A 23093-nucleotide genomic window follows, 5' to 3' on the forward strand; every position below is an offset into this window, starting at 1 on the left:
ATTGTACAGGATGAAAAAGAAACCTTCCAAAACTAGTTTACTTCTCAACTTCCCCACACACAGTATATTTTTTATTTTATTTTATGGTAAAATGAGTGATGTCATTACAAAAGGACAACTGTTGGCGCAAAAAACAAGCCCTCATACTAGTCTGTGGATGAAAATATAAAAGAGTTATGATTGTTAGAAGGTGAGGAGGAATAAACCAAAATGCAAAAATAAAATTGGCTGCGTCCGTAAGGCCAAAATCAGCTCTGTCCTTAAAGGGGTTACATTTCAACGTCCTAAAGGCATGTTCATTGTGAATGCAGGAAAAAATGATGAGGATGATAATAATAAATAATAATAATGGTCCATGTATGCATTAGAGAAAAAGTAAACCTACCACCTCTCTTTTACGTAAGGGTGCCAACCCAATCTTCCCCAACAGCTGATGTGGAATGTTGATGTCAATCTTCTTTACCCTTTATGCCCCATTTGTGCACATGGATGACCTAGAATGAGTGCACAGCCAGTAGCAGCCAGCACTTCTTGGTGTTTCAGACCTGGTCCATCCATTTACTTACCGATGGCTGCATGTAAAATGATATTCCTCCTATAGCAGCACATACAGAGGAAATGTCTATGTGGCCCCCTATTACTCAGATGAGCTATTTGCCAGGAGCAAGACCACTATTAAAGATATTGATAGTTATGAGCCTACCACAGACTATGTGCAGAAAAACTGAAATCTATACAAGTTATATGAAGTTAATGAGGTTTTGAAATTCTCAAAAAAAAAAAAGTTGTTACATCATAAAAGTAACTCAGGTTACCATAGCTACATCTAAGGCTGCTTTCACACTATAAAATTCATCTGTTTTAAAGGTTCGTTTGATGTTCCATTATGAAAACCCAGAAAATTGGCCATTAAACGTCCGTTAGAAAATCCCATTATAGTCTATGGGATTTTTACATTATCCGTTTTAATCTGTTATAGTCCGTTATTAATAATGGACGTTATTTTGTGATGGGAGAATGAATGGAAGAAATAGCGCATGCACTATTTCTCCTGTTACTATCTTCCATCACAAAATAACGTCTTTTATTAATAACGGGCTATAACAGATTAAAACGGATAATGTAAAAATCCCATAGACTATAATGGGATTTTCTAACGGATGTTTAATGGACGATTTTCAGGGTTTTCATAATGGAACATCAAACGGATCTTTAAAACGGATGAATTTTATAGTGCGAAAGCAGTTTAAGTATAAAATGGCAAGCAAAATAGCTGTAATCTCAGGAAAAACTATCAGTAAAAGGCCCAATTGGACATACAGAGCCACTAGAGATTAACATACTAAACAGAAGGCACCCGCTGATAATTCAAAATGACTTAATTAGGGGGTATTAAAAAAAAAAAAAAAAAAAAAAGACACTTAGACACCTCCAAAGACACTTAAAGGGGTACTTCGCCCCTAGATATCTTACCCCGCTGCTGTGGACCCCCGCTATGTCCCTGCTGCACCTGGCGATCATTTAGAGCATCGGGTGCAGCGCCGGTAGCTCGTTACAACCACGCCCCCTCAATACAAATCTATGGCCCTTTCCATAGACTGACATTTGAGGGGCATGGCCGTGACATCACGAGCCTCCGCCCGCATCGCCAGTCATCTGGCAAAGATCGAAGTTAGCTCTGTGCATCAGATGTCTGGGGTGCCGCAGCCAAGATTGCAGGTCTCCAGCGGCGGTACCCCTGCGATCGGACATCCTTTGGTTAGGGGATAAGATGTCTAGGGGCGAAGTACCCCTTTAACCCCTATCCAAAGGGGTTTACAAAGCTCACCTATATTTGGCTCTCTAATAGACAATGAAAGTGGTGGTCAAATCTGCACACTGCTACTACATTCAGTCTTGTTTGGGAGGGCCGTTGATGAAAGGGGACCCATTGTTAATGAACCCTTAGGCTAGGTTCACACTACGGAATTTCCACCTGCAATTCCGCTTTGAAAGTGCAGGCAGAAATTCCGCTTACTAATATAGAGTAGTGAATGAGTTTCAGAAATAAGTGAAGCGGAATTTGTGAACGGAAAATCCGCTTGGAAATTTCCACCTGAAGAATGGCGTTTCTCATTCTTCTGGCGGAAATACTCGCGGAACACATTTCAGTATATTGGAGACTGCAGAGCTGGCGCAGTCCTAGCACCGACTGATTCAGTCCGCGCTGGCCGCACTCGGAATCTCAGGGCGGAAATTTTCTGCCCAGAGATTCCGTAGTCTGAACATAGCCTTACAATCAGACACTTATCTCCTATCCCAAGTGGTGATAGGGTTAGAAACCCTTTTTAGGGTATGTTCACACTGCGGAATTCCCGTGGAATTCTGTGAGCGGAATTCCGCGCAGCCAACATTATCATAAGTGTGAATGGTTCTTCCGTGAGACCCGTTCAAACTGAGGAATTTCAGCAGCAGACAATTCAGCCACTGAAATTGCTCAGCACAAAGAAGGAACATGTTCCTTCTTTGCAAGGAAGTCCGCGAGCACTGTATAGCTGTCAATGGCAGTCCTACCGCCAAAGTATTTTCAGCAGCAGCCACCAGATGGTATCCGCAGTGAGAACATACTTCCAAAGTGTGAACATACCCTAAAGTGGGGATAGTAGAGCTTCATTTTCTTATGCTGAGAAAAGGTAAGAACCAATTTGTAAAACAAAATCTGAGCATATTGTCAACTAAAATTATTTGCCCCGATATGAATGATGGTGTGCACTGAACCAGTTATGGTAAACCAAGCATTTAAAAAAAACGGAAAACAACTGAAAACCCATGGGCTTTTTGTGGTATTGCAGCACTACGTGAATGGGGTCAAGTAGCAATAAGGCACACAGCACTGGGGCAAGAGTTTCAGGAAGATAGTCTTTTTTTTGCTCTCTGTTATTGTCTGGGTATACGCCACACAGCACCTGTACAGAATCTCAATTCAAGAATGAAGATGTTGTAAAAAATGAGGCTGAGCAGTCGCTGCAGTAAGATCCCTCTGATCTTAAAAAGCTTCTTTTTACTGTCACATTTGTAAACAAATACCAGACATTACAAACCTCAACAAATCACCTTATGTGTCAAGATGTTCCTCCGGGGTCACACAAAGCCCTCAGCCCTGGCTCAGACATAATGTCCAGACCCAGAACCCAAATCTCACTTCTGCAGGCTGACAGCCATCCAAACAAAGCCTTGGGAAGCTTTCCAAAGTTTATACATTACAAGGAAGGTCTTTATCCACAATATATTAAGATACAATAATAGAACATGAGCACATGGACAAGACAACCTAATGTCACTATTATGTGACCGCTTCCTAAATCAGATTTTTCCTATAAACACCATGAGATGTGTTTTAGTTTTTCCTCTGGAGTGTGGAGCCCCTTACTGCCAATGTAATTTGTTTTTTCTTGTCTCCCAAGAGACATTGGGGGAGATTTATCAAAACCTGTGCAGAGGAAAAGTTGCTGAGTTGCCCATAGCAACCAATCAGATCGCTTCTTTCATTTTCAGAGGCTTTTTCAAAAATTAAAGAAGCAATCTGGTTGGTTGCTATGGACAACTCAGCAATTTTTTCCTCTGGACAAGTTTTGATAAATCCCCCCAATTGTTTTTCAATTTAGCTACAGGTATTGTTTTAATGGCACCATTTTTTTATTTATTTTTTAACATTTTTATTGTTTTTCTTTTTTTTTTTTAACAACTGAAAAACAGACACAAAAAAAAAACATTTCCAATAGACCTTCCCCCCCCCCCCCTCCACTGCCAACATAGTCACGCCAAATGAACAGCTATACAAGAACTAAACGCATATGTAGAATCGAGGACAGGGAGGCCCACACGAAACAACACCACAGTAAGACCACACAACAGACATATACAGTCACCCACACATCCCAAACATACCCTAAGAGCTCCTCCATAACAATTTAGCCATCTTATATCTGAGAGGCTCCCCGAACCAGAGGATCAGTGGAGACATCTATCATCAACCAAGGAATCCAGACCTTGTCAAACTTCTTCGGACATTTCCTACTGACATAAAGGGCATGGTATAAGGGGACATACTTATTAAACCAGAGCAATCCACCTGGCCAGAGTGGGGGCCGACGCATCCTTCCAAGCCATCACAATAACTTTACGTGCACAAAACAAGAGAAATCGGACCAAAATGCATCTATAAGAGCCCTTCTCCAACCCATTAATATCCCCCAGCAAACATACCTCAGGCGTTAAAACAAAGGGGAAGTCTAAATGATCCGACAAAAAGGCCATCACCTCCCGCCAAAAGGGCACAACAAAGGAGCAAGTCCAAATCGCATGTAAGAAGGTGCCCCTCTCCCCCCCACACCTAAAACAGGCCTCCGACCCAGAGACCCCAATCCGATGCAGTCGAACTGGGGTATAATACAAACGAAGGACAAGCCTGGATTGAATAAGCATATCCCGAGCACCAACTACCGTAGAGTAATACGTCTTAACAACCTCCTTCAGCAACGCATAACTGAGTGAGAGGCTTAGCCAGGTCGGCGGTCCCCAGGAGCATCTCCAATAAAACAGGGGTAACTTCCAGGGAACCAAATTGCGCAGAGACTGCATGTCGCAACTGAAGATACCGGAAGTGGGCATCCTGAGGGACATGAAATCGGTCTCTAACCTCAGCAAATGAAGGAAAGACACAGTCATCACCGAACAAGTGCATAGCAAACTTGATTCCCAGTGAGCTCCAAAATCCAGCTGCCTCTAACCCCCGCAGGTGTTCCAAATGTGGATTACCCCACAGGGGTGCTCTTGGAGAGACAATAGGCTGAGGAAAGCGACCAGTAACCACCGACCAGAGCGCCGCCTCCGTCTTAATAGGGGCCGGCAAAGAGGGAGGGGGAACATACCTGTATAACATGTTAGTGTCTCATAAGAACCCATGAGAGCCCCCGCCAAGCCGTGAAGGCATTGGAAAGGTCCAGGTCGATCCACCAGGCCGCGTAAACCAGCTGTGAGGCTAGCAAATAATTATGCATATTAGGGGCAGCAAGTCTCCCCCGCTGCTTAGGCCCATGGAGAAGAGCCTGTCCCAGCCTCGGAGGTTTATTCTGCCAGTAGAAGGATCACAGAGCCTGGTTGAGGTGAACAAAAAACTTCTTGGGACAAATAATAGGGGACAGGTGAAACAGATATAGGAACTTGGGGAGATAGATCATCTTGAAAATATTGATCCTACCAGCCAAAGACAAAGGTAAGGAGTCCCAAGCCTGCAACCTAGTAAGTGTATTGCTGAGTAGCGGATCCAGATTAAGGGCCATAAATTCTGAGTTTTTAGGGGACACTTCCACTCCCAGATATTTAAAGCGGGACACTACCTGCAACCCATTAGGCAGTATAGAGGGCAAATTCCCAGTGTGAAACAAGGACATTAAGGAAGACTTAGCCCAGTTCACCCGCAGACCCGAGACCTCCCCAAACCATTAATTTCTTTATAAAATGTAACATGGAGAAAAAAAATTTTTTTTGAGATGACATTGAAAAACAAAATCAAAACATTTCTTTAGCTTTTGTGAGGTTTTCTTTTTATGCAATTTACTTATTTGTTATTTATTCTTCAGGCCAGTACAATAACCATGATACCCAATTTATATAGGTTTTGTTATGCTTAATAAAAAAAAAAAAAAGTAATAATAATTAAAAGAAATAAAACAATTGTTTTGCATCACAATATTCTGCCCCCTAAACTTTTTCATTTTTCCCATACATGGAGCTATGTGAGGGTCCACTTTTTGCACAGTGATCTGCAGTTTCTATTGTTATTTGGGGTAGATAAACAGTTTTTTGTTGGATCTGACGGGTACGATTTAAGTACCAATAGAGGAATTATACTGTAAACTGCAATACATATGTGTTGTAGTGTACTCTTAAACTGCTGATCTATTACAATGTTAGTTAGTAGAGTGCAATTCTAATGCAATTGATAGCTAAAGTCTCACTCTAACACACACAGATACACTATAGGCAAAAGTATTGGGACACAAGTACATTGCATCTTTACTTGCTTTTAGGGCATCCCATTTTAAAGGAAAACTGTCAAAACTCCCCTTGCACTATCCAGAGGTACTGGCTGGTAGTGCGGGGGACGCTGATCAATATGCTGCCTACCATGCCAGCATTCGCCCTGCCGTTCGCCCCTTATCTTCATTCTTCTGGAAATGCAAATGAGCTGCTAACTGGCACGGGTGGGCTTACAAGTGCTCTTTCTGGCACTCTGACGTCAGCTCCGCTCGTCTGCAGCGCCGCCATGGCTTATGAATATTCATCCCCTCCCTGCTCTGTACTGGACTCCACTGAGGAGGGAGGGGATGAATATACATAAGGCAGGCATCACTGCGGTGCTGACCTCAGAGTGCCAGAAGGAGCCTTGTAACCCCACCCGTGCCAGTTAGTAGCTCATTTGCATATCCAGAAGAATGAATATAACGGGAGAACGGCGGGGCGGATCCGGGCATGGTAGGCCGCATATTGATCAGCGTCCCCTGCACTACCAGCCAGTACCTCTGGTTAGTGCGGGAGGAGTTTACTGACAGTTTTCCTTTAAATGCATAGGCTTTAAAAAGGAGGAGTCTCAGCCTACATAATTTTAAAAAACGGATTCCCTATCCTGTACGAGCCTTTGTTTATCCCACAGGGATGTGACGGGGTTGAGGTCATAGTTCTGCAGATCCTGTCAAGTTCCCACACCAAACTTGCCCTTAAGGTGGATCGCAGTTGTGTTTCATTTTACAAATGCAACAGTTCTAGTTTCCATGCTTTTTAATGGGAAATTAAAAGGTGTATCTCTTGTTTGTCTGTCGCAATGATTACACATGATTCTTGACTTCATTGTTCTATCGTATTAACCACACAAAGTGATTGGGAAGTTTCCAAAAATGTTTCCCTGCTAAACAAACCCACAGTAGTTTGTTGGCACTTCCTTATATAAAGATACGATTTATAATAATAATAATAATAATAAAAATAATTATTAATAAAAACACTAGTTAATAGAAGAAAATGCAAGTAAAACAGCTGCATTTTTGAAGCAGTTACTGCAATAAAAAAAGGAAATTCAACCAGCCTGATCGTGTGGCTTCACCCTATGGACCTTGCTATGTGCATTAGGGAACATCCAAGCTTGAACAGAAAAGGGTGGAACCCAAACTTCACAAATTGACTTGGCACCCTATTACAGTACCATGTAGGAATTCAACAAAAATTGTGTACAGATATATTTGTAAAGGCAACTGCATTGGTTGGTGTTGGATTTTATATACCTGTTGCAATGGGACTAAAACCTACATCTAATACTTCGGTCCATACAGTGCATATGGCTATATTTATGTACACTGTTGATTGGAAGGGGCATAAAAGAATAAGTCACTATTAACACAGGATGACTAGAGAACAAGGGAATGGCAACCAAGAAAATGGCAAAATCACTAAACATTTTCATTACAGACGTCTTCATTTCCCATAAGACACATTTCAGACGTCTGTACGGTAATTATTCACATAAGGAAACCTTTAGTTAAGTGTCCATTCAGCTGGCAGCACACAGCCAATATCTCCACAACACTGATTGTTGAAATAGAGGAAAAAAAGAAGCTGAAGAAGACAGAATGATGGCTTAATGGGCAGCGAGATAACGGATGCCAGGAGCTGACTAGCTAAGCCCAGAACCAGATCCCCAATTGTCATTTGTCTGCCAACATTGGAGGGCTCCTTCTGTGCTGTTGGCAAGGAGTCATAGAAATTCCAGCAGAAGCATGGGATGTCATAGATTCTACAAAAACAATGCAAACACAGAAGATTCTGCCATATGAGACACCCATGTACAACCTATACAATTTGTTCTTGTGAGTTAACTAGATACATCCACATGTGAAGTGAGCAGCGTTGTAAACAAACAGAGGCTTAAAGTGTGCCAGTAATTCTGCTCTATTAAAACCATGTGAATTCATTCATACAATGAATGTAAGAATGAATGATTGATAGAGGATCCACCTCCCAAGGACAAAAAACCTGATTAAATCATATCTCCAGTTATGTGGTCCCACACGCTTAGAAAGACACTGCTCATGCAGAGTGGTCGTGTTGTCAAAGCAATCGTACAACATTCCCTGATTTCCATTTATGAGCCCTATTCTAATTCTAACAGACCGCCCAATGCGAGGTGTCTATCTCTCCATATTAAACTGTGCAGAACACATGGGACCACATAAATGAAGGTACATTTTAAAGACTTTAAGGGAACCTGCCATCATTTTCCTGCTGTCTGAACCATAGGGGCAGATTCCTGTGGCTTCTTCCTTACCAGACGTGATAGGTAGATCTCTCCTTAATGACTCATGTCTCATAGCATAAGAGTGATGACAGGTTCCCTTTTAGACCATCTTCTCCATCCCCAGTGAATTGCCAAAACTGATTTTGGTGCTAAATGGTTAGTTTTACATACATATCAGAGAATGTCATTGAATATGCAGTTAAGGAGGAAAAAAATAAGTGCCTTATGCCCAAATGGAAGATTAGAGGCCCTCAGTCTGACCTATAAGAGAGGATCACACTGCTGACACACAAATCTGGTCTAAAGATCTCTCCATCCTAGGCCAACGAACCATAAGTGTGGTAGACTACATGTACCAAGAATGTAACGGATGTAAACAGCGACATCTGGTCCCTATTCACATCATGTTACAGAGCCACGTTCTTGGTACTTGGCACACTTCTGATTTCTATTTAAAAAAAAAAGGGGAGGGGGGGGGGAGACTATTTTAGGAAATAAATGGAACAGCTATAAATACACCAAGTTTGGTCTCCCAAAGTGAATAGGCCCTCCATGGTATATGTTGGCATACCTTTTGTAAGTAACCTTTTACACAGGCCAGTGATGGGTCTGTGTGCACAAAGGCATTGGCAAACAACTGACCAAAGAACTTCAAATCCTTGTTTTAAATGGGAAATAAATGTTGCTGAAGGAGGAAGGCCATGTAGCTCCCAATTTATATTTAAAAGAGAATTCTGCTGCAGCTTTAGTGCATACTGAATGATAAAGTATTCAATATTAAGAATGTTAGCAATGACCTTGCTTTACTGACCTATTACACTGTATATAGACAGACATCCATAATACCTAAGTAATAGGTCAGAACACAAAATACTTTTACATAGTAAACATCACAGGGCACAAAATGACTAGATACAACTTCTATTTCCAATGACAAAATAAATACTACAAAATGTTTATTTTACCTCCTAAAGCCGAATAAAAGATCTGTATGTTCTATTTGTCTGGTGCAGCTGCCAAAATTCATCTCTCTGGCTGCATGCTGACACGTGTTTAATAAAGAAAGGGGAGATCTAGAACTATTTACAGTGAACATCCATTTGACATGATCAAATGGTGAAATAAAAACCCTAGAATTACCTTCATCAGAGGACTGGAGATACGAGACTAAGCAGGATCTATACAAATTAAGAGATCACAGACTGTGTAAAGTTCAATCAAGAAATGGACTTTATAGGAAGTATTTCTACAAATTGCATTAGTATTTGCAGCCAATCACTGAGTCTGAGGACAGTGAATGGCTGCAGCGGATGTACAGCATGTAACTGCTCCAGAAGTAAACAATGACCGGTGAGGAAAAGGATGTATTTATGCTAGTGTTGGAAAGGTTGATAGGTATGAGTTTTATTTTTGTTTTGTTTTTTAATATATAAAATTTCCTGAACTCTGAACAGACAACCCTTTTAAGGGATAACGATTATTCATGTTTTAATTTGCTATCCTATATATGCTTCTTCACTGTATTGGCAGCTACCAATTCTGCAGAAAGGCTATTCCATGCATCCAGTATAGATCAGACCGCATAGATGTCCCTTAAAGGTGCTGGCATTACAAATCATAAATTCTACTAGTACGGTGTAAAATGACACCACTGATATGACTGAACATGCATTCTAGCAAAAGAACATCAATTTCTAAAATAGTACAATGATAAAAAATAAGAAAAATGATGAAACAGGATGAGAACCCAATATATGATATATGAATTAGGAGTTTTACCCTTTGGCAATGATGAAACGCAGCTCTATATGATGAAGCACAAATCCGCAAACAGAGATTGCTTTTACCGTCACTCACTTGTTAGATATTCAGCTCCTGGTTCGCAGCTTGCCTGAAGCTCAGCTGCCATAGAAACAGTGTTTAAACCCCTTTTTTCCTGTGTCATGCAGAGACATTAAGAGACATTGCGTTTCACTACCAACATCGCCTGTGGCATCTCCAACGCAGATAACAGGAGCATCACAGGCTTCTCCACCTAAAGATCTAGAAATTCAATGGCATAGTACAGTGCTTTCCAAACATTGTGTCCCCAGCCTTTGGCTGTCCAGGCATGCTGGGAGTTGTGGTTTTGCAACAGCTGGAGACACACTGTAGGGGAAACACTGGCCTAATGTCTGGCCACTGGTAGCAAAGTTAACAGGCAGTAGGATTACATTGACAAAACTTTTTTATTTGTCATAAATCTTGGCAAAACATTAACCTTTCTAGTATACTTGATAAGAAAATTATATTTCATTTTTAGAGAGATCATGGCTTATAAAATCCTTGCTTTGTCTAGGCTGAAGCACAGGCATGAACAAAGTCCAGAAAGTGAGAGTGCTAACAGACCGGAGAGAGCACAGGGGAGCGCTATCAGACCGGAGAGAGCACAGGGGAGCGCTATCAGACCGGAGAGAGCACAGGGGAGCGCTATCAGACCGGAGAGAGCACAGGGGAGCGCTATCAGACCGGAGAGAGCACAGGGGAGCGCTATCAGACCGGAGAGAGCACAGGGGAGCGCTATCAGACCGGAGAGAGCACAGGGGAGCGCTATCAGACCGGAGAGAGCACAGGGGAGCGCTATCAGACCGGAGAGAGCACAGGGGAGCGCTATCAGACCGGAGAGAGCACAGGGGAGCGCTATCAGACCGGAGAGAGCACAGGGGAGCGCTATCAGACCGGAGAGAGCACAGGGGAGCGCTATCAGACCGGAGAGAGCACAGGGGAGCGCTATCAGACCGGAGAGAGCACAGGGGAGCGCTATCAGACCGGAGAGAGCACAGGGGAGCGCTATCAGACCGGAGAGAGCACAGGGGAGCGCTATCAGACCGGAGAGAGCACAGGGGAGCGCTATCAGACCGGAGAGAGCACAGGGGAGCGCTATCAGACCGGAGAGAGCACAGGGGAGCGCTATCAGACCGGAGAGAGCACAGGGGAGCGCTATCAGACCGGAGAGAGCACAGGGGAGCGCTATCAGACCGGAGAGAGCACAGGGGAGCGCTATCAGACCGGAGAGAGCACAGGGGAGCGCTATCAGACCGGAGAGAGCACAGGGGAGCGCTATCAGACCGGAGAGAGCACAGGGGAGCGCTATCAGACCGGAGAGAGCACAGGGGAGCGCTATCAGACCGGAGAGAGCACAGGGGAGCGCTATCAGACCGGAGAGAGCACAGGGGAGCGCTATCAGACCGGAGAGAGCACAGGGGAGCGCTATCAGACCGGAGAGAGCACAGGGGAGCGCTATCAGACCGGAGAGAGCACAGGGGAGCGCTATCAGACCGGAGAGAGCACAGGGGAGCGCTATCAGACCGGAGAGAGCACAGGGGAGCGCTATCAGACCGGAGAGAGCACAAGGGAGCGCTATCAGACCGGAGAGAGCACAAGGGAGCGCTATCAGACCGGAGAGAGCACATAGCAGTACTATCATACAGGAGAGAGCACAGAGGAGTGTTATCAGACAGGAGAGAGCACATGGCAGTACTATCAGACAGGAGAGAGCACAGAGGAGTGCTATCAGACAGAAGAGAGCACAGAGGAGTGCTATCAGAAAGGAGAGAGCACAGAGAAGTGCTATCAGACAGGAAAGAGCACAGAGGAGTGCTATCAGACAGGAGAGAGCACAGATGAGTGCTATCAGACAGGAAAGAGCACAGAGGAGTGCTATCAGACAGGAGAGAGCACAGAGGAGTGCTTTCAGACAGGAGAGAGCACAGAGGAATGCTTTCAGACAGGAGAGAGCACAGAGGAGTGCTTTCAGACAGGAGAGAGCACAGAGGAGTGCTATCAGACAGGAGAGAGCACATGGCAGTACTATCATACAGGAGAGAGCACATAGCAGTACTATCATACAGGAGAGAGCACATAGCAGTACTATCATACAGGAGAGAGCACATAGCAGTACTATCATACAGGAGAGAGCACAGAGGAGTGCTATCAGACAGGAGAGAGCACAAAGAAGTGCTATCAGACAGGAGAGAGCACAGAGGAGTGCTATCAGACAGGAGAGAGCACAGAGGAGTGCTATCAGACAGGAGAGAGCACAGAGGGGTGCTATCAGACAGGAGAGAGCACAGAGGAGTGCTATCAGACAGGAGAGAGCACAGAGGAGTGCTATCAGACAGGAGAGAGCACAGAGGAGTGCTATCAGACAGGAGAGAGCACAGAGGAGTGCTAGCCCACCATTGTACGTGTCTGTGCTTCAGCTTGGACAAAGCTATGATTTTATAAGACATGATTTATATAAAAAGGAAATACACTTTTTATTTAGAAAGTCTATTAGAAAGTTTAATGTTTTGCCAAGATGTACAACATATAAAAAGATTTTGTATCTGACAGTGCCCATTTAAAAAGAGAAAAGCAACCCCTAAAGGCTATTCTCTTTAGTGTATAAGGCTAAGTTAACACTGTGGAATCTCCAGATGGAATCTCCGACAGAGATCCCGCAGACAGCACCAGGACCACAGTGTGAACCCAGCCTTACCATTTGAAAAGTTCCAAATCACAGAGCGTTAAAGGGCTACTACCGTGGAAAACTTTTTTTTTTTTTTTTTTTTTTTCATCAACTGGTGCCAGAAAGTTAAACAGATTTGTAAATCACTTCTATTAAAAAATCTTAATCTTTCCAGTATTTTTTAGGAGCTGTATACTAAAGAGAAATCGAAAAAAAGAAATGCATTTCCTGTGATGTCCTGACCACAGTGCTCTCTGCTGACCTCTGCTGTCCATTTAAGGAACTGTCCAGAGAAGCATATGTTTGCAATTGGGATTTTCTCCAGTTCCAAAAATGGACAGCAGAGGTCAGCAGAGAGCACTGTGGTCAGGACATTACAGGAAATGCATTTCTTTTTTTGGATTTCTCTTTAGTATACAGCTCCTAAAAAATACTGGAAGGATTAAGATTTTTTTAATAGAAGTGATTTACAAATCTGTTTAACTTTCTGGCACCAGTTGATTAAAAAAAAAAAAAAAAAAGTTTTCCACGGTAGTACCCCTTTAACCTCTTAAGGACATAGGACGTTCTCTAACATCCCCGCTACCTGGGCTTTAATGCCCAAGGACATTAGAGAACGTCCTGTTGTATTTCCGGTCTCTGCCGCGCGCCGGGCAGAGCTCGGAACGGCATGTCTGCTGAAATCTTTCAGCAGGCATGCCGTGCAAATGCCGAGGGGGGTCCCGGGACCCCCGCATGTCGGCGATCACCGGAGATCGCTTGCGAAATCATGCAAGCGATCTTAAGCGATTCGGGTCATTCGGGTCACTTGTGACCCGATGACCTGGAAATAAATGGTGATCGGCGGTGTACAATTCACTACCCTACCGTTGCTGGGGAGCGGTGACAATACTGTCCCCGCCCAGCAACGCTGCTATTGGCTGGCGATCGTCCAGCCAATAGCAGAGCGGCAGAGGAGGGGTTAACGGCTCCTTCCCGCTGTTTTGGTTCAGTCAGTGGGTGCAGCAGCAGGAAGAGGACCGTTGATCCCCCATCAGAGCTCCGGAGCCCCCTCAGGAGCCTTAGAATAGGGTGAGATCATTTTAGGGACAGGTAGGAGTTTAAATAGTTAAAAAGTTAAATAAAAGTAAAAAAAAAGTAAAAAAAAAAATAAAGTACCCCCCCTCACCCCCTAATAGGTCCCCCAGGGTCCTATTAGGGTCTGATCCCTTACCCAGGGTCCTATTAGGAGTTCAGGGAGCTGCGTGTGCCACCCCTTTTTTTTTTGGGCCGCAGCTTTTTTTTTTCCTATTACTGTTCTACACTTTGTACACCAAGCACCACACACTACATACTTTCCCCCCCACCGTAGAAAAAAGGTGATGGCCCGCCGGACATTTTCGGCAGTGGAGGCTTACGCTTTTTTAGCCTCTGACTCCGAATCTGCCAGTGAGGACGATGAAGATCCAACATTTTTATGTTCTTCATCACCCTCCTCATCATCTAGTAGTGATGATGAGTCCCCAGTACGGCGGCGGAGACACCGCCAGCCGAGGCAACGCACCCCCCATGAGTGACCCAGTGGCCGACACTAGTACGGGTGGCAATGCCGCTCGTAATAGGAGTCCGGCCCCCCCAGACAAGTGCACCGGAGCCCCTTCCGATGACCCTGTCTGGAGCCCCCCTGAGGATTATCAGCCACGGATTCCTGAGTTTGTTGGCGACTCGGGAATCCGGATTGACACGGCTGGCTTCACTGATCTGGACTTTTTAAAGTTTTTCTTCAGTGACAGCCTGGTCAATCTAATGGTGGAGCAAACGAACTTGTACGCCCAGCAGTTCATTGCCCACCACCCCAATTCGTTTTTGGCCAGGCCCAATGAATGGCACACCATTGATGCAGCGGAAATGAGGACATTTTGGGACCTCACGCTGCATATGGGCCTGGTCAAAAAACCAAGTGCTCCTCATTACTGGAGCGGGGACGTCCTATACCAGACCCCGCTTTACAGTATGGCGATGACACGGAACCGGTATGAGGCCATTCGGAAATGCCCGCATTATGCAGATAATGCGGCATGTCCGCCCCAAGGTGATCCCGCCCATGACCGGCTTTACAAAGTGAGGTCGGTCATCGATCACTTTGGGGCCAAATTTTTGGAGGCCTACGTACCGCTCAGGGACCTCTCGGTAGATGAGTCTCTCATCAGTTTTAAGGGGAGACTCATCTTCCGCCAGTATATTCCCTCGAAGCGGGCGCGGTATGGCGTGAAGCTCTATAAACTTTGTGAGAGTAGCTCCGGGTACACTCTCAAGTTTAGAGTGTATGAGGGACGAGATTCCCGTATTGAACCCCCAGATTGCTCCCCCACTCTGGGTGTTAGCGGGAAAATCGTTTGGGACCTTATGTGCCCATTGCTGGATAATGGTTACCACGTGTACGTGGACAACTTTTATACCAGCATCCCTCTGTTTACATCCCTTTCCGCCAGATCCACGTCCGCTTGTGGGACTGTGCGGAAGAACCAGAGAGGCCTCCCTCTAAATTTTGTTAAGACGCCTATCCCCAAGGGTGAGTCCCGTGCCCTGACCCATGATAACCTGTTGTTGGTGAAGTATAAGGATAAGAGAGATGTCCATATGCTCACCACTTTTCATGGGAATGGCAGCACCCCTGTCCCTGTGCGAAGTACCGTGGGACCGGTCCTCAAGCCCGATTGTATTCTGGACTACAATCGGTATATGGGGGGAGTTGATCTCTCAGATTAAGTCCTCAAGCCATATAACGCCATGCGGAAAACACGGGCATGGTACAAAAAAGTTGCGGTCTACATGGTACAGGTTGCCATGTACAACGCTTTTGTACTATCCCAGTACGCTGGCAACACAGGGACATTCCTCCAGTACCAAGAAGAAGTCCTAAGGTTCCTGATCTTTACTGACCGGGAAAGATCAGACCGGACTTCCCAAGGGTCTGGAGTTATAGGCGCCAGGATCGTCCCAGGCCAACACTTTCCAGGTGAGGTTCCCAAACGCCCCCCCCCCCCCCCAGTGGAAAGAAGGGACGATCCCAGAAAAAAATGCAGAGTGTGTTACAGGAAGGGGAGACAGAGGGACACCACCATTCAGTGTGACACTTGCCCAGATAATCCGGGCCTCTGCATAGGCTGCTTCAGGGAGTATCACACTTCCATGGAGCCCTACATTTTCCCTTTTCAGTTTAATTTTCCATAATTTGACCAATGTATCAAGTCCAGAGTACATTCCAAAATTTTACCCCCATAAATCACTAAATTGCCCAAAAAAATCTGAAAAAAAAAAACCTGATAACACCTCTGGGGGTGTTTTTTCAAAAATGGGTCATAGGTCACTGAGTCACTGAGGGGACTTTTAATGTTGCCTCAAATGCGCAGCGCTCTCTCTCCACCTGAGCGTGTGCGCATTTGAGGCAACAGGTTAGGGACGGCCACACACACATCACATTCCCAGAATGATGACTCAGAGCATAGACCCCAGTTACGGCCCGTTGTCCCCCATAGTGTTCCCCTATTTTAGGGCTCAGTACTCCCCACCCATTAATGCTCCTTGAGGGGGGGGGTTCCAACATCCTGGCTGCTATAATAAGCTCAAGGCCCCTGACTGACCTCCCACTCCAAGACCTGGTGTGCACCCGCAGAGAGAAAATCATCAAAAATTAAGGTATGCCCTTATTCCAAAGAAATGTATTTACAAATTTTGGGGGGTATTTTCTGCTATTAACCCTTGTAAAAATGTAAAATTTTTGGGGAAACACATTTTAGTGAAAAAAAATTAAAACATTTTTACATATGCAAAAGTTGTAAAACCCCTTTGGGGTATTAAGGCTCACTTTACCACTTGTTACATTCCTCAAGGGGTCTAGTTTCCAAAATGGTATGACATGTGGGGGGTATTTTGCTGTCCTGGCACCATAGGGGCTTCCTAAATGCGACATGTCCCCCCCCCATTTCAGCAAAGTTTGCAAATGTGACTCCTTCTCTTCTGAGCATTGTGGCGCTCCTGCAGTGCACTTGACGTCCACTTATGGGGTACTTCCATACTCAGAAGAGATGGGGTTACAAATTTTGGGGGGGTCTTTTCTACTATTAACCCTTGCAAAAATGGGAAATTTGTGGGGAAACCCACATTTTAGTGAAAAAAAAATACATATTTTTTTTACATATGCAAAAGTTGTGAAACCCCTGTGGGGTATTAAGGTTCACTTTACCCCTTGTTACGTTCCCCAAGGGGTCTAGTTTCAAAAATATAATGCCATGTGGGGTTTTTTTTTGCTGTCCTGGCACCACAGGGGCTTCCTAAATGCGGCATGCCCCCAGAGCAAAATTTGCTTCCAAAAAGCCAAATGTGACTACTCCTCCTAGAGACCTGTAGTGCGCCAGCAGAGCACTTTTCACCCCCATATGGGGTGTTTTCTGAATCGGGAGAAATTGGGCTTCAAATTTTGGGGGGTATATTCTGCTTTAACCCTTTGTAAAAAATTGTAATTTTTGCGAAAACAAGCATTTTAGGTAAAATTATTATTACATTTTTTTTACATATGCAAAAGTTGTGAAACCCTGTGGGGTATTAAAGTTCACTTTACCCCTTCTTACATTCCCCAAGGGGTCTAGTTTCAAAAATATAATGCCATGTGGTTTTTTTTTTGCTGTCCTGGCACCCTAGGGGCTTCCTAAAGGTGACATGCCCCCCAAAAACCATTTCAGAAAAATGTTCTCTCCAAAATCCCCTTGTCGCTCCTTCCCTTCTGAGCCCTCTACTGCGCCCGCCGAACAATTAACATAGACATATGAGGTATGTGCTTACTCGAGAGGAATTGGGCTACAAATACCAGTAAAAATTTTCTCCTTTAACCCCTTGCAAAAATTCAAAAATTGGGTCTGCAAGAAAATGCGAGTGTAAAAAATGAAGATTTTAAATTTTTTCCTTCACTTTACTGCTATTCGTGTGAAACACCTAAAGGGTTAAAACACTTACTGAATGTCATTTTGAATACTTTGGGGGGTGTAGTTTTTATAATGGGGTAATTTGTGGGGTATTTCTAATATGAAGACCCTTCAAATCCACTTCAAAACTGAACTGGTCACTGAAAAAAAGTGTTTGAAAATTTTGTGAAAAATTTGAAAATTGCTGGTGAACTTTGAAGCCCTCTGGTGTCTTTCAAAAGTAAAAACTCATAAATTTTATGATGCAAACATAAAGTAGACATATTGTATATGTGATCAAATTTTTTTTTTATTTTGAATATCCATTTTACTTACAAGCAGAGAGCTTCAAAGTTAATAAAATGCAAAAATGATAAGTAAAAGCATTCCAGAGTTATTAATGTTTAAAACGACAGTGGTCAGAATTGCAAAAAACGCTCCGGTCCTAAGGTGTAAAATGGCCCGGTACTTAGGGGGTTAAAGGGGTACTACCGTGCTGACAACTTATCCCCTATCTAAAAGGATAGGGGAAAAGTTGCCTGATTGCGCGGGGTCCCGCTGCGGGGGACCCCCGCGATCTCGCACGCAGCACCCCGCTGTCATCAGGCCCTGGAGCGAACATCGCTCCGGGTCTGATGACTGCCAATCACGGGGCCGGAGTATCGTGTTCGGCAGCTGTCTCACCCCCTGCCATAGAATTGCATTGAGGGGCGGAGCGTGACGTCACACGGGGGCGGAGCTGTGACGTCACGATCACCGGCCCCGTCATCAGACCCGGAGCGGATGTTCACTCCGGGGCCTGATGAGAGCGGGGTGCTGCGTGCGACATCGCGGGGTTCAGCCGCTGGGGATCAGGCAACTTATCCCCTATTCTTTAGATAGGGGATAAGTTGTCAGCACGGTAGTATCCCTTTAAATCATAAAATTCTGTATGCCTAGTTATCAGTACATAATGCTACATTAACCTCAATGAAATGGTATACAGTAAACTCTGCCGCTTCCCCTAGTGGTTCCTGTTGGCAACTTTATCATTTTAACTGCGTTCAAGAAGAAGGATTTGGAGCTCTGTATCAGAAAATAATGTCAGTGCTATTGAAATGAATGCCATCACCATTTCATGACTGGGGAATTAACAGATAATATTTTCTGTACATTGGCCTCTCCTGTTACAGCGTTAAGATAACATCTCTCTCTATAAAAGTGTTTTTTTTTTGTTTGTTTTTTTAAAGCAGATTAACAGCTGTGAAAAACACACAGGAATGGTGTGGCTGGTGTGGACAGGAGATGATGAGACAGGAGGAAATAATGAGATGGGGGGGGGGATGATGAGACAGGAGGAAATGAGAGGGGGGGAATGATGAGAGGGGGGGAATGATGGGGATGATGAGACAGGGTGGGGGGATGATGGGGGACATATTGAGGCAGGGTTGGGGATGATGAGACTGGGGGAAATGATGGTGGGGGGAGGCACTTAAGGTTTAATGTCTGTATGGCTAGTGGTGGTCTATGACAGGGGGAGATGAGACGGGGGGAGATGATGAGACGGGGGGAGATGATGAGACGGGGGGAGATGATGAGACGGGGGGAGATGATGAGACGGGGGGAGATGATGAGACGGGGGGAGATGATGAGACGGGGGGAGATGATGAGACGGGGGGAGATGATGAGACGGGGGGAGATGATGAGACGGGGGGAGATGATGAGACGGGGGGAGATGATGAGACGGGGGGAGATGATGAGACGGGGGGAGATGATGAGACGGGGGGAGATGATGAGACGGGGGGAGATGATGAGACAGGGGGAGATGATGAGACGGGTAAATGTGCCACAGGGACTGATAAAAGGGAAGGAATGATGTGGCACTGGAGGGGACGGGACCAAATTGAGGTGCAGAAGAAAACGAAGTTGGGGGGATGATGTGGCATTTAGTCCAAGTCTTTTATTTTACATTTTATTTTTTTCTTAACTTTCCCTGTTAAAATGGGTGTGCATGTTATACGCCAGTGCGTGTTATATGCCGATAAATACGGTATTTTTACGGTATTGATTTTGTATTACGGTATTTAAAAAAAATAAAATAAAAAATGTATACGTTTAAAACAGTCTTCTTTTGACCGCTATAACTTATTTTTCTGCGTACGTGCCAGTATCAGGGCTCATTTTTTGCGCCGTTAGTTGGAGTTTTATCAGTACAATTTTTATATTGATCTTTCTTTTTGATCGCTTTTTATACATTTTTTCATGATCTAAAAAGGGACCAACAATATGCTATTTTGGACCTTGGAATTTTTTTGCGCGTACACCATTGACCGTGCGGTTTAATTAACAATATATTTTTATAGTTCGGACATTTCCGCACGCAGCGATACCACATGTTTATTTTTATTTACATAGTTTTTTTTTTTTTTTTGATGGGAAAAGGGGGGGGAAGGTGTTAAATGATCATTATTCAACTATTTTTTTATTTTTTTTTTACACTTTTTTTTTGCAGTGTTATAGCCCCCCGGTGGCTATTTCACTGCACATACCGATCTCACACACAGATCATTGCCGTGCATTGACACGGCAAAGATCAGTGTAATCGGCGGTCGATTGCGGAAGCCTGGATCTCAGGAGAAATCAATCGCCGATCGGATGCGACGGAAGCAGGGGAGGGGACCTCCGATCACGTTCTAGCTGATCAGGACATCGCAATTTCACCGCAATGGTCCCGATCAGCCCGACTGAGCTACCGGGAAACTTTTACTTTCATTTTAGACACGGAGATCAACTTTGAACGCCGCATCTAAAGGGTTAATAGGGCGCAGCACAACGATTGGTGCAGCACGCTATTAGCCCAGGGTCCCGGCTGTCATTAGCCGCCGGGACCGACCTGGTATGACGCGGACCCCGCGTTATATACCAGGACCGGGCGCAGGGTGTACAGGTACGCCCTGTGTCCTTAAGAGGTTAAACCCCTGCCGCATCAGCGTTGGCACAGTGGAGGAAGTAACAAGTGAATTGTTACTTTTTTTTTCTAATATTTTTTTTATAGCATTTAAAGGGGTATTCCAGGAATTTTTTATTTTTATTTGACTATGCTACAGAGGCTGTAAAGTTAGTGTAGTTCATAATATAGTGTCTGTACCTGTGTGTGATGGTTTTCACACAATTCTTATGTGATTTTCACCCCAATATTTATTTTTAACAGCATACAAAATGACTGTTGTCTCAGATTTTTCCCAGGTTGCAATGTGGCCGAGACCTGACCTCACTAGTCAGCTGATGACAGGGAGCCTGTCTGCTTCAATGGGTGGAGAGATCAATCTGCAACTAATGCAACAGCTGTAGGCACCCTGATTGAAAACAACAGGTCTTTTGAATGGATGCAGCTCATTTATGTTTCAATGGGTGGGGTGGCTGATGTGTGAGAGGGAAGAAAATGGAATTCTGGGATTTGTAGGCCAAATAAGAAAACTCAAACAGGAAATACCAGTTCACAAAAAGCTATCCACAGTGTTATGGTAATCTTACAGCATAGCCATTTAGCCCCAAGACAAGTGAAGATCCTTCCTAAGCATGGCTATTACTGTCTGCCAGGTACGTACTAAAATCACCTTATGGTGGAGAACCCCTTTAATGCTGTCAGGGAGATTAATCTATCATCAACTTGTATTCTCTGAGCTTTTTTTTTTATCTGCTGTGCCAGGTTGCTTTCTTTACTCTCCCCCCCCCCCCCCCTTTTCCATATCCCTCTAACTTTTCCTTCTGTATCAGTTTTAAAGTTTCCTTTCAAATAAATATCTAAATAAGTAAAACTTACGGCTTGAATTCCGATACAACAGGAAAGGTTCATGAAGCTGAAATTCTAGGTCCTTATTGATGGGTTCCACCAAATTGTTCATATTAAGCCTATTCATTATTGTAAAGCCATGGTGCGGTGATGCCGATCTACGAGAAAGGAGGAGGTTATGACTCTTCATTCAGTTTTGTATTCTCTGAAGTGGCAAACCTCAGACATTTATAACATATCTTGTGGATATGGCAAAATTGTGTCAGAAGGGAAGACTCCTTTAAAATGAGCAAACTAAAGTAGTGGATTCTCAGGCTGTCAGTCACCACTGTCTGAGCAGGAGGAGCTGCACTGAGTGATTGTATCCGCCCACTGTGACCGTAGCCATTGCAGTTAAAGGGGTACTTTGGCGCTAAGACATCTTATCCCCAGCGGCAGGACCCCCGCGGTCTGGCATCTTATCCCCTATACTTTGAATAGGGTATAAGATGTCTTAGCCCCAGAGTACCCCTTTAAAGTTAGTTTTCTGTGGCATGGCAGAGAGCTGAAAGTAACAGTGTTTGAACTCTATTCTTCTGATATGTCAAGGATGTGAGGCCCCAAAAACCGCTGTCTTTAAAATGAAAAAAAAAATCTGTATTACCTTTAAGTAAGTGTTATTTAAGAGCAGAAGTGGGTTAACAGGGATGAACAAGCTCTAGATAAGCCTGGAGCCCTCCTGCTGTTCTGTCTCACTACTAGAGAGCAGGCAAGAAATCACAGTGCATGCTAGGAACTAGCGGAACCCAGGACAGAGATTAGAATAACTACTATACAGTGGTCCCTCAAGTTACAATATTAATTGGTTCCAGGACAACCACTGTATGTTGAGACCAGAACTCTATGGAAACCTGGTAATTGGTTCTGAAGCTACCAAAATGTCATCCAAAAATAGAAAAAAGTGAGGATTAAAGATAAATAATTAGATAACCAATACAGATAAAGCAAATCCTTACATATAAAAGTAAAAAAGATCTACTGGGAGCTGTAAATAAATGTCTATTTCAGTGTTTGCCAAAGAAAGTGCCTCCAGCTGTTGCAAAACTACAACTCCCAGCATGCCCGGACAGCCGAAGGCTGTCCGGGCATGCTTGGAGTTGTAGTTTTGCAACAGCTGGAGGCACCCTCTTTGGGAAACACTGGTCTATGTAGAGGACAGAAGCTTCTTCAGGGTCCTGTCTACTAAAAATAGTAAAATGGAGTCGCCCTCACCTGGTGTCCAAAGGTGCAGCTAACTCTGGTACAGGTAAAGAGTACAGAACATGTAATACCTCCCTGTACTGTAGGGGGCACTACCAGACGCCAGTCAGTGCATACACTTTAGGAATACACGGGTTTTACCAGTGAAATGTCCATTCTGATTGGTCGGTTCTTCCAGCCATTGACATGTTTCGCAGATTCCATAGCATCGTATGTTGAGTCTGGTTTCAAGTTACAATGGTCCAGAAAAGACCATTGTATGTTGAAACTATTGTATGTTGAGGCCATTGTGAGTTGAGGGATCACTGTACAGACATCATATAT

General features: G+C 44.3%; 1 protein-coding gene across 3 annotated transcripts in view; it reads right to left on the bottom strand.

Annotated features, from left to right (window-relative positions):
- The window catches only part of DCP1A (decapping mRNA 1A), an 88321-nt gene that overhangs the window by 52639 nt on the left and 12589 nt on the right, over positions 1-23093 (bottom strand). For 2 of the 3 annotated variants that reach the window (XM_056524355.1, XM_056524354.1), the window contains exon 3: positions 21561-21688. In XM_056524355.1, the coding sequence (XP_056380330.1) occupies positions 21561-21688 (128 nt within the window). Of the gene's footprint in view, positions 1-10186; positions 10293-21560; positions 21689-23093 lie in introns of those variants that run through there. The other variant, XM_056524356.1, reaches the window with a different exon arrangement.

The sequence above is a fragment of the Hyla sarda genome, chromosome 6 (assembly GCF_029499605.1).
Source record: "Hyla sarda isolate aHylSar1 chromosome 6, aHylSar1.hap1, whole genome shotgun sequence".
NCBI classification, from domain to species: domain Eukaryota; kingdom Metazoa; phylum Chordata; class Amphibia; order Anura; family Hylidae; genus Hyla; species Hyla sarda.